Genomic DNA, 15,394 nt, shown 5'->3' with positions numbered 1-15,394 from the left:
AAGCCCCATAGAACTTCAAGGTTGGGTTATATATAAATACATAAACAGGAAGAGAGAGGTCATGGGTGTACCCAACAAAGGAAGGCTCTAGAGAAGAAGAGACCAGTACCAGGACCTCCCTGTCCTGCTCTACAGCGCCTAAGTAAAACGATGCCGCAACTGTGATAGAGAGCTCTGGGTCCTTCATCCGGAGAGACCACCTTGCAGTCCGATGACCTCAGGAAAGTCAGGCCTCTGCACGCTGCCTCCCTGCACAGTACAGGCAAGTACAAGCACTCAAGTGCTTACTCTTCATCTGGGAGGATTAATGAGCTAATTTCTACAGAGCCCTTTAAGCTGACTGGCCCAAACGAAACTAAATAGGCATCATCGTCAACCACAGGCAAGATCGACTCTTCAGGATCCAGGGAGGCAAATTTTTAGAAGTCAGGCAATATTCTCCTTAAACAAGAAGGGAAAGAGTGTTTGTCCCCAGAAAATTCAGACTTTAATCCAGAAAATATTTATCAAATACTTAATACAAGGTGTGGGGTATAGAGGCCAGAGACACTGTCCTCAAGGAGTTAACATCTAGTGCCAGGATGGGCAAGGAAGCAAACAATTTGCACACAGTATGAGGACCGCCAGGGGGTGAAATACCCAACAAAGCAAGGGGAAAAGGGAAAGGAGGCTCAGGGGCAGAGACTGTTGCTGTGAAGAAATCATTTATTCCCGGTCTTAACAGGAGGCCAGACCTGGGTGTGTTCAATTTATGAACGTGCATCAAGCTGTACATTTATGATCTGGACGCTTTTCCACATGCATGTTATACTTCAATGAAGGGAAAACTTAAAAGGAGACACAGTGTTCTTTGTTAAATAAATGAAGACTGTAGGGAACGGTGTGGAATGGTGTGCCAAGCAGAGTGAAAATTGCCTTGCAAGGGTAGGATAACATGAATGAATTATTTCAGCAATTGCAAAAGGTTCCCACTGGCTGGGAGTTGAGAATGGAAATGACAAGGAAGGTCTGTCTGGAAAGGGAGGCAAGAGACAATTCCCAAAAAGGCCTTTAACACCATGCTTAGAGTTAACCTTAAGAATGATACAAAAGCCACGAAAAGTGTGTAAGCCTGGGGTGACTGATAAAAATGTTGGTATAGCTCTATCATTTTGCTAACAGTGCATACTGTAGCTGGAAGCAAGAATGGAGAGGAGGAAGGAACCTACCTAGGAACTTATTACAATAACCCAAATAAGAACTGATCAGACTGGACTAAACCGGTGATGGCCAAGAGGAGGAGTTAAAGACAGAACAAAGAAGATGACAAGGACGCAGAATATCAAGGACTGATGACCAATTCTATGTGGGAGATGGAAGAAGACAGCAAAGTGTGGGATCACTGGCATGTTTCTGTTTCGCGCTCGAGGGTCTATTTATTTTTAAAGATTTTATTTATTTGACAGAGAGAGACACAGCAAGCGAGGGAACACAAGCAGGGGGAGTGGGAGAGGGAGAAGCAGGCTTCCCATGGGGCAGGGAGCCCTTTGTGGCGCTCGATCCCAGGACCCTGGGATCATGACCTGAGCCGAAGGCAGACGCTTAACGACGGAGCCACCCAGGCGCCCCTCACGCTTGAGGGTCTTAAGGAGGATGTTGACGAAGCAAAGGTGGAAAGACAGTGAGTTTAATCGTGAGTACGAAGTTCTATGGAACACCTACACAAAGACCTAGGAAGGGCAGCGGACGCGCCGGTCCAAAGAGGGAGCACGTCCGCATTTCAGGGGATGGGTGAAGCCGCAGGCATATGGTGAAGGGGATCCTGGAGCAGGGGCCGGCGTGAGAGGAGAGAGGGCAGATGGTGCCAAATCCGGCAGAGAGGAAAACAGAGGACTGCAGTGTCCCGGGGCTGTGGCCGCCACACAAGGGTCCCGGCGATTGTGGAGATGGCACCTCTGGTTTCTCAGCGAGAGGGCGAAAGCCCCATGGCAGCGGGCTGAGACATGAACGAGAGGTTCTTTCGAGCGGCTCAGCTGCCAAAGGAAGGAAGGAAGGAGAGGAGGTAGTGGCTAGAGGAGGAAGGGGTAGTGAGTGTTTTGTTTTGTTCTCTTTTGTTGATAAAGGTAAGAAAGACCTGAGAGTATTTTTAAGCAGAGGGAAAAGCAGAGAGGGAAGGAAGGAGATAGGGGAGCAGTAGTGATGACTTTATCTGAAAACAAACGCTCCTGTCCTCTCGCACTCTGGGACCCGGGGATGTTTCTTTTAGTCAGCAGCATTTCCTGCCAGCATGGCAGCCTCCACAGGGTGAACTCAGAGGTGGAAGAAAAGTGCAGTCTTAGCAGGTCCTTCTCAGAGCCCTGTCATAATGGGCTGTTCCTCCCAGCAACCTTCCCGCAGGATGCTCTCACCACTTGTCAGAGGGCCATTTGGCACCTAAACCCCTGAGCTCTCCAAATGGCCAGGAGCTCCACAGGTCTCTCCACTTCCTCCTGCAGAGGAGGGAAGATGTGGGGCGGGGGGGGGGGGCTGCCAGCTACCTTCTAGCCAGCACACCCCAGAAGGAGGACACGAGCAGGGAAACCCTCCCACCAGCTCCCTCCCTGCTAGAAACCGAGCAGAGAAACCCTTCAAGCCACTCCAGCATCTTGCCAGAGACAGGACTGTGTTCTCTCCTGATAACTTGCATCTGATTAGCCAATGTCGTTTTTAGTAGTCATGGCTAAGCATGCCCTGTGCCAGGTACCCTTCTAGGGGCTTTACACTCTCTCAATCCTCACAACCTTATCTTGATCATCTCCATGTTAGCGATGAGGAAACTGAGTGCAGACACAGCTAAGTAATTTGCTCAAGGTCACAAGGCCAGGGACTGCTATGGTCAGGATATGAAACAGACCCAGTCATCTGACTCCAGAGCCTGCAATGTTGTAATTCATTCTCAGACATCATCAAAAATGCAGTGCATGACAGACGTCACAGACATGGAGGAACTCATAATGTTACTGCCCACAAATCAAAAGCATAAATAAAATATTTTAATAATACTACCAAAAGTCTCTTTGCACCTAGAGACATTTTCCCACATGGCACTTTGAACAGCACCTTTAAAAGAGCATTTCAGTGCTCTAAAACAAATTATTATCCTTGTTGAGATCTATAGATATAGTAAAAAAAAAAAAAAAACCCACACTGAACTGTACACTATACAGGGATGAATTGTATGGTAGGTGAAGTATACCTCGTTAAAGCTGCTATTTAAATAGGAGATTATGATAAAGAAAGGCATACCGATAAATTTGATAACTTAAAGACAAAAATTTCATGAAAGACACAAATGACCGAAATTAGGAGAAGACAACGACAAAATCCAAATAGTAAATACAAACTTGAAGTGTGGATGGCTTCACAGTGAATTCTATAAAATAAATAAAAAAGCATTTCTGTTATAAGTGTAACTAATATCAATTATACACTTAGAAAACAGTTAAAATGGTAAATCTTATGTGATGTATATGTGTATACTTTACCACAATAATAAAAAAGTACAAAAAGAGTATTTCTATATACATTTTTGTCTTTACCAAAAAAAAAAGTGAAATGATAAGAAAGCTGAGGCCCTCTTAAGCCATACATCTGAAGCCTCTTTTACTTAAAAAAAAAAAAAAAAAAAAAAGGCCAAGGGCACCTGGGTGGCTCAGCTGATTGAGCCTCTGACTCGTGATTTCAGCTCAGGTCCTGATCTCAGGGACGTGGATCAAGCCCCAAGTCAGGGTCCACACTCAGCACAGAGTCTGTTTGTCCCTCTCTGTTCCCACGCACCCACACTCATGCGCTCTCTCTCTCAAATAAATAAATAAAATCTTGTTAAAAAAAAAAAAGGCCAAACTAGCAAACCAACAGCAGTAGCAAAGCAGCCCAATTTAAAGGTCTGGGAGATACACACTCAGGGCCTTGGCCCTCTGAGATCCTACAAAAATGACTGTGAGCCAGTGCAGCTCCCAGGGTCCTCAAGATCCCTCTAGAACATCCATAAAACCAGTTCTAATCTCTAAACCACAGAACTCTGCACAAACTCAGAGCACAGAGTGAAACGAGAGTGCTCTGGGCTGCTTTCAGGTCTCATTTTAGGAAAAAACTGTTGCTCCTTGAAAACCTGGCCATATGCCCTATTACCTGGGCTTGGGGAAAATGCATCTGAATGGTTAAAAAAAAAAAAAAAAAATCACAGGAGAGAAATAAAGTGCCCAGAGTAGCCCTTGGTCAAACTATGGCTAGGATTCCAGGAACCGAATTCTTGCGTTGGCGAGGACCAAAAATTAAATGTATTACTTTTTATAAAAGATTTTATTTTTAAGTATCTCTACACCCAACGTGGAGCTTGAACTCACAACCCCAAGATCAAGAGTCACATGCTCCACCGGCTGAGCTAGCCAGGCGCCCCTAAATGTATTACTTTTAGATCATTCTAAATGACCACTCAGGACAAAATGCATCAACACGGAGAAATCAAGTACAAAACTAAAGAAAGGCTTATCCTGCAAAAAAAACCTAAGAAAAACAAACATCCCCGGAGGCACAAGTCTATTTAGGGCTTCTCTGAGGAAAACCAGCGAAGATCACAGCCCCCCGGCCACGAAGATCACAGCCCCCCGGCCACAATGATCGGACTCGAATACAGAAACTCGTATGGCAGTGAGTATGGCCCTTTGACAGAAAAGTTGCTTGAGGTGGTTCAATTCTACTACAGATGCCAAAGCCAGCATTTACGTGACTCGCTGTTCATTCCGTTCCACAAAGAAGGTAACACTATTAATATTACCAACAAATAAACTAATTTTTCAATTGGCCTATCTTTGGGTACCCCTGATACTTCTAAAGAAGGAACTGGAGAGTGGGATGGAGGGGAGAGGTGAGGGACAAAGCTTCACGAGGCTGAAGAGGATAAAGAGGAAAGACGACCTCCCAAGAGCAGCTACTTGTTTAGGAAACAGTAATATCTCAAGTCTACGAAGATAAGAATATTGATGGCTAAAAGGAGTTTAATAATTTCCCAACACTTTCAACCCCTCTCTAAGTATAAAGCTCCCTCCGATCGACTTGACATCATTTCCAGGTCATGCATAAACTTCTGAACTAGATTACCCCTAAGAGCATTACAAATTCTCCATTGATCTTTTACAACACAAGAACAGCAATACAACAGATGAGAAAACTTTATTTTTAGACTTGCAAAATCCCATGTTTACTTTTCTAAAACAGAAGTCAAACAACTGAACCTGCTTTGTTTGAATTTTAGTAAACCGATTCTCTCGTAATCCTGCGGCCCCAATCTCTGCCCAGGAGGAAATGAAGAAAAAGTGCTCTGTGCCACGCTGGAAAGTTGTTAAAACACGGTGCCTCCCGTCGTCTTCTGCTCAGGCACATCCGAGCCTCCTGCTGGTCGCAGTTCACACTGCCGGAGCCCTATCATATGACACCTGCCGAATGGAGGGGGGAGGCAGAGGCTCTCCACCCGCATTCGTGTCGAAACTAGTTCAGTGTCTGAACTACTAACTTCTGCGTGTAATGTTTAAGCAAAAGTGCTTCACCGTAAGTTCACTTGTAATCACTCAACTAGCATTAAACACGGAATGGAAATGGGTTTATAATTCCCTATAAACATTAAGCCCTGGCAAAACCCTATTCCAGCAATCTGATTTGTCAATAACATGGCCTCCGCACAGACCGTTTAGTTGGAAAAATATGAGATAAATTTAAAATGTAGAAAAGCCCTTGCCACAGTGTGAATGTGCAAAACTAGGGGTAGAAGTAATAAGCAGGTGTTTCTGTTCTCAAATTCCTTGGGTAAACTGACCAACCATAATTAACAATGCCATTACTGCAAGCAGAAAGAAGCCCTGCAATTAATCACATCACTTAAAAGATTTTTATTCATTAGCTCACAAAACTAGTCAACTCAAAATACTATGCTTTCAAAAGGCAAAGCTTGCATCATAACCCTGATAACTGACAAAATAAGCATATAAATTGATTATAACTAAATTCTGGTGTTCCTGTGATCCCCAGCCCCCTCCTCCTTTGTGCTCTCCCAGAACTCATTCTTCGTTTACATGAAGTTGCAGAGTCCTTGAGGGCAGGAACCATTTTTTTTAACTTGTATACTACTAACATCTAGCACAATGCCTGGGACATAGTAGGGCCTTAGATTTTGTGCCACAAATAAAAAATAGGGGATCACATGCTATGAAGTATGTAAAATGAGGTGCAGAGGAAGCCAACGTACTTTGCCTCAGGAAAAGCAAAAGGCTTCTCAAGGAAAATTCCCTCTGGCCTTGGAAGCTGAGTGAGATTCCCTACAAACATGGGCACTTGGATGAGAGAAGAGCCTGTGCCCAGACAATGAGGAATGGGAGACCAGATGTGTCATAGGACAGCAGAATATTCAGGGTACAATCAACACAAGCAGACTCTGGGAAGGGGCAAAACCAAAAAATTGAAGGGGCTTATATGCCAGGTTAAAGCAGTTTTCACTGGATAGTTTTTGAGAAGCCCGTAAAGTGATTTAATCCAGGCAGTGACACAAAGACAATCCCTTGACAACCCCTGGCCCAAAGTTTGGAAAGTCTGGGTTCTCAAAGAATTTTATAGAGAGATGTCTATTTTAGATTATTTGAAGTTTTTATATTCTGGGTGACTGTTTTGCCCATCATTTTCTCATATATATGAAATATATGTGTATTTCAGCCTATGCTGTTTCATGCACAAAGAAGCAGGGGATACTCATTTAAACGCCTAATGAAATTCTCCTGTTTTAATTCTTTAAAGGGGGGTCTGGAGAATTTTTTTTTTAAAGAAAAGCAAAAAATATATATTTTGTATATATATGTGTATGTATACATGTGTATATATATACATATATATATATATTTAACATAAATATCCTCAATTCCTTTTTCAACACCGTACTTAAATATCCAGCTACGGGAAAGCTGCACCCCATCGCAGCCCCAGTAAGGTTAGAAGCCGAGGGTCCACTTCGCCTGGAGGCTTCCCTAACTAGGTCTAACAAGACTCTGAAAAAGGATGACCATTCAATAGGAAAGGTTCTAAGTAAAGGGTCAACACAAATCTCTGGGCCTTATCACGTGCTTGGCCCAAGGAAAAGTAATGCCGGCTTCTTGCCGTTGACTTTGCCAGGTTTTTAAAAATGTAAGATAAGGTGATATTTGTGAGCCGACTAGATGGCACCGAACGGCAGGAAGCAGATCACGGAAAGCCTCGGGTTTCACTCTTGCAGCTCGGCCCTGAACCAGAGAAAAGCACCGGCCCGGTGCAGGGGAGGAGGCCAGGGCGCCTGCTTTTCCCCGGGCGGCCGGGCTGGGCGGCAGGCGGCGCGCCAAGGCACCGAGAGGCGGGTACCCGGGCGCGCCGGGCTGCAAGACGGGCGTGGAGCAGCGGCTGTCAGGGAGGGAGACCAGCATCCTCCCCGGCCCTGGGAAAGAACCCGGGCCTCCGCGATTCCTACGTGGCCCCGTTACCCACCGCAAGAGGCTGCTCACAGGAGGCGGAGGCGCGGAGCGTGGAGAGCAGAGGCGCGGCTGCGCCCTCTGAGTCCCCCAGGACGCGGCCCCCCGGGCGCAGCGCGGGCGCGCTGGAAGCCCAGGGCGGCGCCCCCGCAACCCCACCCCACCCCACCCCACCCGCAGCTGCCTGCCCGCGTGGCCACTCGCCACGGGCTGCGGCCCCACCGCGCGGGTGGAGGGTGATGCTGCGGCGTTGCCGGCTCCCCGGCTCCGCCGCCCCGGCGATCCGGGAGATAAAAGTTTGCAGCATGCGGCTCGTCTGCAGTGCGAGTCACATCCGCCGCGCCGCCTCCTGCAGCACCAGCGCTCAGAGAACGAACAAAAAAAAAAAAAAAAAAAAAACTGCTGAAGCCGGTAGGCCCCGAAGCCGGCCGCTCTGCCTCCCGGGCGTGCATGCAGGCGAGCCCGGCATCCCGCGCCCCCTCCCGCCCCCGGCCGCGCCTCCCTCCCGGCCTCGGCGCTCGGCCTGCGCCGGCCCCGCCGCGCCCGCCGCACTGACCGATAACCTCCTGCAGTTCGTACGCGTCCCTGCAGATGGGCCAGCCGACGGCCTGCGCCGCCGGGGCCGGAGCCGGAGCCGGAGCCGGGGCCGCGGGCGCTGCCGGGGCCGCCGCTGCTGTCGCGGCCGCGGGGGCCGCCGCCGCCGTCACCGGGGCTATCTGCTGGGGCTGCTGGACGTGCACGGGCGAGCCGCTTGGCTCCGCCATGATGCTGCCGGAGGAGAGCGGGAGGACGCGCCGGCCGGCGGACGACCTTCCACTTGAAACTTCCCTCACCACCGACACCTCTCGGCCGGCGCACGCCCTCCCCGCCGCGCCGCCGCCGCCGCCGCCGCCGCCGCCGCCGGAGCCAGCCACGAGGGGAGGGAGCGAGGGAGGCCGAGCCGGGCGGAGGGAGGAGGCAGCGCCGGCAGAGGCGGGGTGGGGAGGAGGCGGCGGCCGCCGCGCTCGCCGCGCGCCCCGAGCCTCGCGCGCGCAGTTCTCTGCCTCCGCGAGGGGAACCGCCGCCCCGCCGCCCCCTCGCGCTCTGCTCGAGGCCGGGGAAGTTTCCACGGAAGGGGAGCAAGGCGGGTTTGTGTTCGCTTTGAGGGCCCGCGTCCCAGACGGTCAGGCTCTCCAGAAGATGCCCCCTGGGGACCCCGAGGGCGGGGTCGTTGAACCGCCGCCAGGTTCTCAGATTCAGAAGTCGCCCCAGCTAAGGAGAACCTGAAGTTCATTTACAAGTTAGCGAGAGAGACACCTACACGCGGGCCGTTTGTAGAACGCCAGTTAAAAAATAACCCAAGTTGTAACTTTCCTGCACATTACCTGCCAATATCCCTTTCCCACCTTGTCTAATCTAATCTCAGCCCTTCTATTTTTTTTCCGCCCCGAGTGAAACGTGATTCCTTAGGTCCCTGGCTGTTCACAGACTTTTCTTCATTTGTTCCCAGCCGCTTGGATCCCAGGGAAGTGATACAAGAGCCTATGAAGTTAGTGTTTTAAAAATGTGAGGGGTTTGGACACTTTATTTCAAATTCTGTGTTCTTAATAACATGCCACATTAACTCCTTACGACAAGAAATAGCAGGCATTTCTTTTGCAGAGCATACTGCATCATAAATAAACTGCTGAAAACTTCTGATTAATTGCTGGCTTTTTTTTCAACACTCCCAAAATTACCTCATCTTTAAAATTGCTACGGTATAACCATAGGTCTTCCTAATTATAGGTGTCATATTTCACGCTGAATGTTCCCTGTGTTCCCTCCGTAGTCATGACCAAGATTACACCATTCTTGTCTTAAGCAGAAACGGTGCAGTGAACCAATGGTCCTATTGGTCATTTTGCCAAAATTATCTTGTGTAGTTTTCATAACAACAACTACTGAATTAGAATAATGAGCATTATTTTAAAAAACTCTAAGAAAGATGTGATACTTTGTCTTCTGCATTTATACACAAAAATCTCAAGTTTTTTTTGAAGACAATTAGGAAACTCAGAAATTCATTAGAAGAAATGTTATATGTCTAATCAAACAGTGATGTAAACTAAAATGAGTGTGCTTAATCTCTTACAGCATTATGGAACAGATGGGGTAAAGCAACTATGATGCTCTGGTCTATAAGCAGAAATGTATGCTGAACTAAGAAAGTGTACATCTTTTATGCATGGGTGTTCAAAAACTGTGTATTGATTTTAATGTCTGTCAAGAAACAGACAACTTCATGAACAAATAAATTCTAGGCCTCTGATGTTCTTAGTGGGGAGTAATAGGGAATAGGGGACCTCTCCTTTTCAAGCGCTGTTCCCCACCCCAAAGAACTTTTAAGGACTGTTTTTAAGGGAAAAGAAAAATGATTATATTGAATACGACCTCCATTTTGTCATATGAATTTATATTTTGAATTTCAAATCATGAAGTGAGACCGTAAAGGCCAGGAAAGTTCTTGGATCTTAATTGGAAAACATGATGCTGTCAGGACCAATAGCACAGATTTGAATCAAACACAGATCACTTAGTTTCCTACAAAGAACAACTGTTCCATAGTCACATACCAGATATCTGTACCCGGCCCACCACTTTCCAAATGGCCACCAGAAAGAGGACTTGCAAAAGCTGATGACTCAGTGTAGATGCATCACTACTACCAGTAAGTGGGTTTAAAGAAGAATGTTTACTATTGGCGGCTTTTAGAATCATTTTTATATCTAAAGAACAGAACATTAATTATATTTTTTTAAATTATAAAATTATAAAAGCATTCATTGGAATTTTAAGTTAATGTTTTCATAAGCAATTGAGTGAAGTGGTACTTAAAACTTAGAAATAAGTGTATTTAAAAAATATTCAACTGATAGGCAATTTTCCCTGAACGCCCATTACTAAATTTAAACTGAAAGATGGCAGGGGAGGAAGCCTTTAAAATATAAACAAGCTTTACTTCAATACATAAAGAATACATTCAGTCAGAGACTTTAAAACAGAAAAAATAAGAGTCTAAATTTTGTTAAGCTTTTACAACTGCCTCATTATAGGTCAGGGTTTCTCAAGTTCAGCACTTCTGATCATTTGTGCCAGATAATTCTCTGTCATGTAGAGGTCTGTTCTCCTGACCGCTACTCATTAGATGCCATAGTACCCCCACTCTCAGTCATGACTACCAAAAATATCTCCAGACATTGCCTCTGAAGAGCAAACTGCTGCCTTAGATAAACTATTTATACAAAATTGTCATCTTATAAACAGAGTATCACAGTGGTTCTTTGCTTTACAAAGAGCTTCTATAGTATTCAGTTAGTTATTTGTAAATCCTGAAGGGGATCAGAATCTGCGACCCCAAAATATGCCACTTTGGCATAAGAGCTATTCTGAGCTGAAGGCAATTAAGAAACAACAGACACAGGAAGAGCTCTCTGCTCCCCCATATCTGCCTGAAAACAGGGCATAAATTTCTCGCTTGTAAATGGAATTTCCATTCATAAAGGAAATTTCCATTTGTAAAGGTGCCCCCTCTTCCATAACAGAAAGAGGAGAATGACTCTTCTGGGGGGGTGGGGGGGAATGGCACTGAAATGAGTCTGCATGAACAATCTGTATCTATCCTTAGTTTACCTTACACACTTTCCAGCCACCATCCCATAATTCACCCCTGCTAGGAGCCAAACCTCTTTTTCCTTTGTCTAACCACTTCTCCACAATTTATCACCCTTTGTTAAAATGGTATATAAGCCCACCTCTTTGTTTATTCATCGCTGAGTACTCCTATATATATGGTCATTGCACATCCGCAAACGGTTTTTTCCTTTGCTAATCTGTCTTTTGTCAGTTTCAATTCTCAGGCCTCCAGTCACTAAATTTAAAAAGTTAGAGGAAGGTTTTTTTCCTCCTCTACATTCCTTTGAACATCTAAGAGATGTGTAGTGTAGTGGCCAAGGTTTTGAAGAAAGAAAGTGCCAGAATCAAACCTTTCCCCCACCATTTTTTTTATCTCTGACTTTGGACTTATTAAACTTGTCTCAATTTCCTCATTCACACCATCAACATCCTAATAACTTCCTTGTGGGTTGATACAACATAATTTGTATGTAAGCAGCTCCACATAACGGCTGACACATAGTACATGCTCAGTAAAATGAAAACCCTCATCAATGTCATCATCTTCATTATCCTTATCTGCCAAGATTTGTAACAAAATATATAGGAGAAAGAGACATAATAATGGCAATCATGAACTGTACAGAATATAAGCTCCCTGAGGGCAAGAATGTTTGTTCCTTTGGTTCACTGCTGTTTCCCAGTGCCTGGAATAACATCTAGCATGGAATATACTCAGTAAATATTTGTTGAATGAATAAAATAACACTTTTTAAATGTATAAAAACATGCTTTTAAACATCAGAATGAGTCAGCTATGTCAAGGGTGGATTACATGGGAGGAAACTGGAGGCGGAGAGACCTACTTGAAAGCCACTGTTCTAGTCAAGTTAGAGAAATGTGCATGTGAATAAAGCTCATGATATTGAAGATAATGATGAGGGGGTAGATTTAAGAATCATTTAAGGAGCAGAGAAACAGAACTTGATGACAGATGAGATTCCTTTAAAAATCAAATTGCCGCAATGCATTAAAAAAAAGTAGATGTACACAAGTACAATTTATAAAATGTTTTAGAAATATGTCTAGTGAAGGAATGAGAGGCTCTTGATTGACAGATGGTTTTTCTCCCATGGCTAACCTGTAATCTACTGCAAAGTCACGGCCACTGCATGGTGGGAAAAGGCCAGATGTTCTTGGGTGGGAAGAAAAGCTATCACCATATCTTCCATTTCCAACTCTTTTCATACTTACGCTTTTAGTAACTGTGTTTGAGGGCAAAATTGTGGAAGAGTTGGATTTTAATTCAAGCGATTGCTTCTAAAGACAAGGATCCAATGTTTTTGAGTTAGGGTGATGGCAAGGCATAGTAAAAAAAGGGATCAGTTTAACTCAGTAATAGCTGGATTGAAATACTTGCTCTGCACTTACTAGCTGGCAGCTTAAACTCTCCCAGCCTGTTTTCTTTTTTTTTTTTTTTTAAGATTTTATTTATTTATTTGAGAGAGAGAGAATGAGAGACATAGAGCATGAGAGGGGGGAGGGTCAGAGGGAGAAGCAGACTCCCCGCCAAGCAGGGAGCCCGATGCGGGACTCGATCCCGGGACTCCAGGATCATGACCTGAGCCGAAGGCAGTCGCTTAACCGACTGAGCCACCCAGGCGCCCTCCCAGCCTGTTTTCTTAAAGCGGGGACAATCATCCCAGGATGACTGGGTGGCTGGGAAGATGAAATGAGCTGGTATGTGCAATACACCTGACCCACCGCACACAGAAGTGGCTACAAAAGTCTGGACCGGGAGGGACCCGGGGAGGGGGGGGGTTTAGTCTCAGGGGAAGGTAGGTATTATAGGTTGAATTGTGTCCCCTAAAAAGATAACGCTGAAGTCCTAAACCCCAATACTTGTGAATATGACCTTATTTGCAAATAGGGTCTTGGCAAATGTAAGCAAGTTAAGATTAGGTCACACTGGGTTAGGTTGAGCCCTATTCCAGTGACTGGTACCCTTCTAAGAAGAGGACATTTGGACCCAGAGACACAGACACACACAGGGAGAATGCCATGTGACCAGGGAGGCAGAGACTGGAGTGACAGGTCTATAAACCAAGGAACGCCAAAGATTGCCAACGGCAACCAGAAGCTAAGAGAGGGGCATGGAACAGATCCTCCCCGAGAACCTCCAGGAGGAACCAACCTTGATTTTGGACTCCTAGACTTCAGACTGTGAGCGAATACGTTTCTGTTATTTTAAGCCACTCGGTGTATGGTACTTTGTTACAGCAGCCCTGGGTGACTAATATAGCAGGATTACGGGATTTGTTCTTCAGCCACCTGCATGCTATTTGGGCTGACTTTAGCAAAGAGCATAACGGAAATTAGCCTCTCCTTTGGGGCCACCACGCTGCCAAAACCCTGGACTTTACAACTTGCCTTTAATATTAGTTTCAAAACAACCTGCAGAGTAAGTATCTTAATGAATTCTGGGCAGAGATGTCAAATGTCCAACTGAAAAATGTGTTCAAGAACATATGAACCTGGGCACCTGGGTGGCTCAGTCGTTAAGCATCTGCCTTCGGCTCAGGTCATGATCCTGGAGTCCCTGGATCGAGTCCCGCATCGGGCTCCCTGCTCGGCAGGGAGTCTGCTTCTCCCTCTGACCCTCCCCCCTCTCATGCGCTCTATCTCTCATTCTCTCTCTCTCAAATAAATAAATAAAATCTTTAAAAAAAAAAAAAAGAATGTTAAAAAAAAAGATTTCGGAGGAGTAGGAATAGTGGGGATTAATATCTGTACTCACAAAATGCTAATAAGCACTGAACAAACAGTCCCTTTATAGGTGTAATTTAAGAATGAGTAGATGAGGGGCGCCTGGGTGCCTCAGTCGTTAAGCATCTGCCTTCGGCTCAGGTCATGATCCCAGGGTCCTGGAATCAAGCCCCGCATCAGGCTCTCTGCTCCGCGGGAAGCCTGCTCTCCCTCTCCCACTCCCCCTGCTTGTGTTCCCTCTCTCGCTGTCTCTCTCTCTGTCAAATAAATAAATAACATCTTTAAAAAAAATATATATATATATATATGAACCTTTCCAACCTTGAAGAGCTTTCCCACTTAGCATACTGATAGAGATGTCATGTGCTTTCCACTAGCACAGCTGATGCTATCTATCATCTAAAGTCCAGAACTGGTGTGATTCTATTTTATTAGGTTTAACACAATTTAGTGTTAAGGTGTCATTAGTGCTTATTTCCCAGGCATAAATGGAAAAAGAAGCTTAAATCTATTTTAAGTTGAATTATGGCAAAGACACTGCTTCTTAAATTCATCATATGTGATTAAGGAATTAAACTTATATGAATTAGAACTCGCAGACATGTGTTTTCATTTATTTCCTGGCCACCTCTTGAAATTGACTTTCTATTGCATTTTTGTATTACAGACAAAATTGCTCTGGTAACAGTTAATGCCTCTTCATTAATCTCAAAGGTTTCTGACCATGATAGAAGGCTTTCTGGTCCTGGGGCGCCTTAGTGGCTCAGTTGTTAAGCTTCTGCCTTCGGCTCAGGTCATGATCCCAGGGTCCTGGGATCGAGCCCCACATCGGGCTCCCTGCTCCGTGGGAAGCCTGCTTCTCCCTCTCCCACTCCCCCTGCTTGCGTTCCCTCTCTCACCGTGTCTCTCTCTGTCAAATAAATAAATAAAATCTTAAAAAAAAAAAAAAAAAAAAGGTTTCTGGTCCTGATAGAGAGGGGTCTTACTGGAAGCCCTAATCTCTGTACCAGTAGAAGACCTCCATATTTAGCAAGGTTTGCCCTTTTCTAAAACATCCAAAGGCATTACGGTAAATCTGTGCAACATACATATTTCTTTCATGATGTAATCTGTCTAAAACCTGATAGTCCTGTCCCAGGCAGAATGACATTAAAATGTAATTAAAAGCAATTTGATTCTTTAGTGCTGACTCCATCCATTGAAGAATCTCAAATAGGAAATCCATTCATTACACAAAACAGCACTTTCTGAAAATATTTTGTTCATCCCTCTCACCTTCAGATTCTTCCAAATACCAAAGATATCTCAATGCCTCTCTCTTCTTATTAAAAAATCCTCTCACCAGAACTATCCACAAAACTGAACACTCTTCCATCTCTGCCTCTCTGGCCTCCCTGCTGAACTCAGATCTTTATCAGGAGCGGTACCTTGGGTTACATGCATTCTGAGACAAAGGAGGACCAGGGGCTGCCCTGGCTTGTACGGAGGGGTAT

At 45.3% G+C, this 15,394-nt stretch overlaps 1 protein-coding gene across 1 annotated transcript in view; it reads right to left on the bottom strand.

Moving 5' to 3' along the window:
• STK39 (serine/threonine kinase 39) overlaps nt 1-8,379 on the bottom strand; it is a 310,863-nt gene extending 302,484 nt beyond the window's left edge. The window contains exon 1 of the mRNA XM_035007841.1: nt 8,059-8,379. Within this exon, the coding sequence (XP_034863732.1) occupies nt 8,059-8,266 (208 nt within the window). The 5' untranslated portion in view covers nt 8,267-8,379. The remainder of the gene's footprint in view (nt 1-8,058) is intronic.
• Between the last annotated feature and the right edge of the window lie 7,015 nt (nt 8,380-15,394).

Source organism: Mirounga leonina, unplaced genomic scaffold (genome assembly GCF_011800145.1).
Source record: "Mirounga leonina isolate KUSES-001 unplaced genomic scaffold, KU_Mleo_1.0 Mir_151, whole genome shotgun sequence".
In the NCBI taxonomy this organism is placed as follows: Eukaryota; Metazoa; Chordata; class Mammalia; order Carnivora; family Phocidae; genus Mirounga; species Mirounga leonina.
Note: the sequence above shows the minus strand (reverse complement) of the source record. Positions and strands in the feature narration are given on the sequence as shown.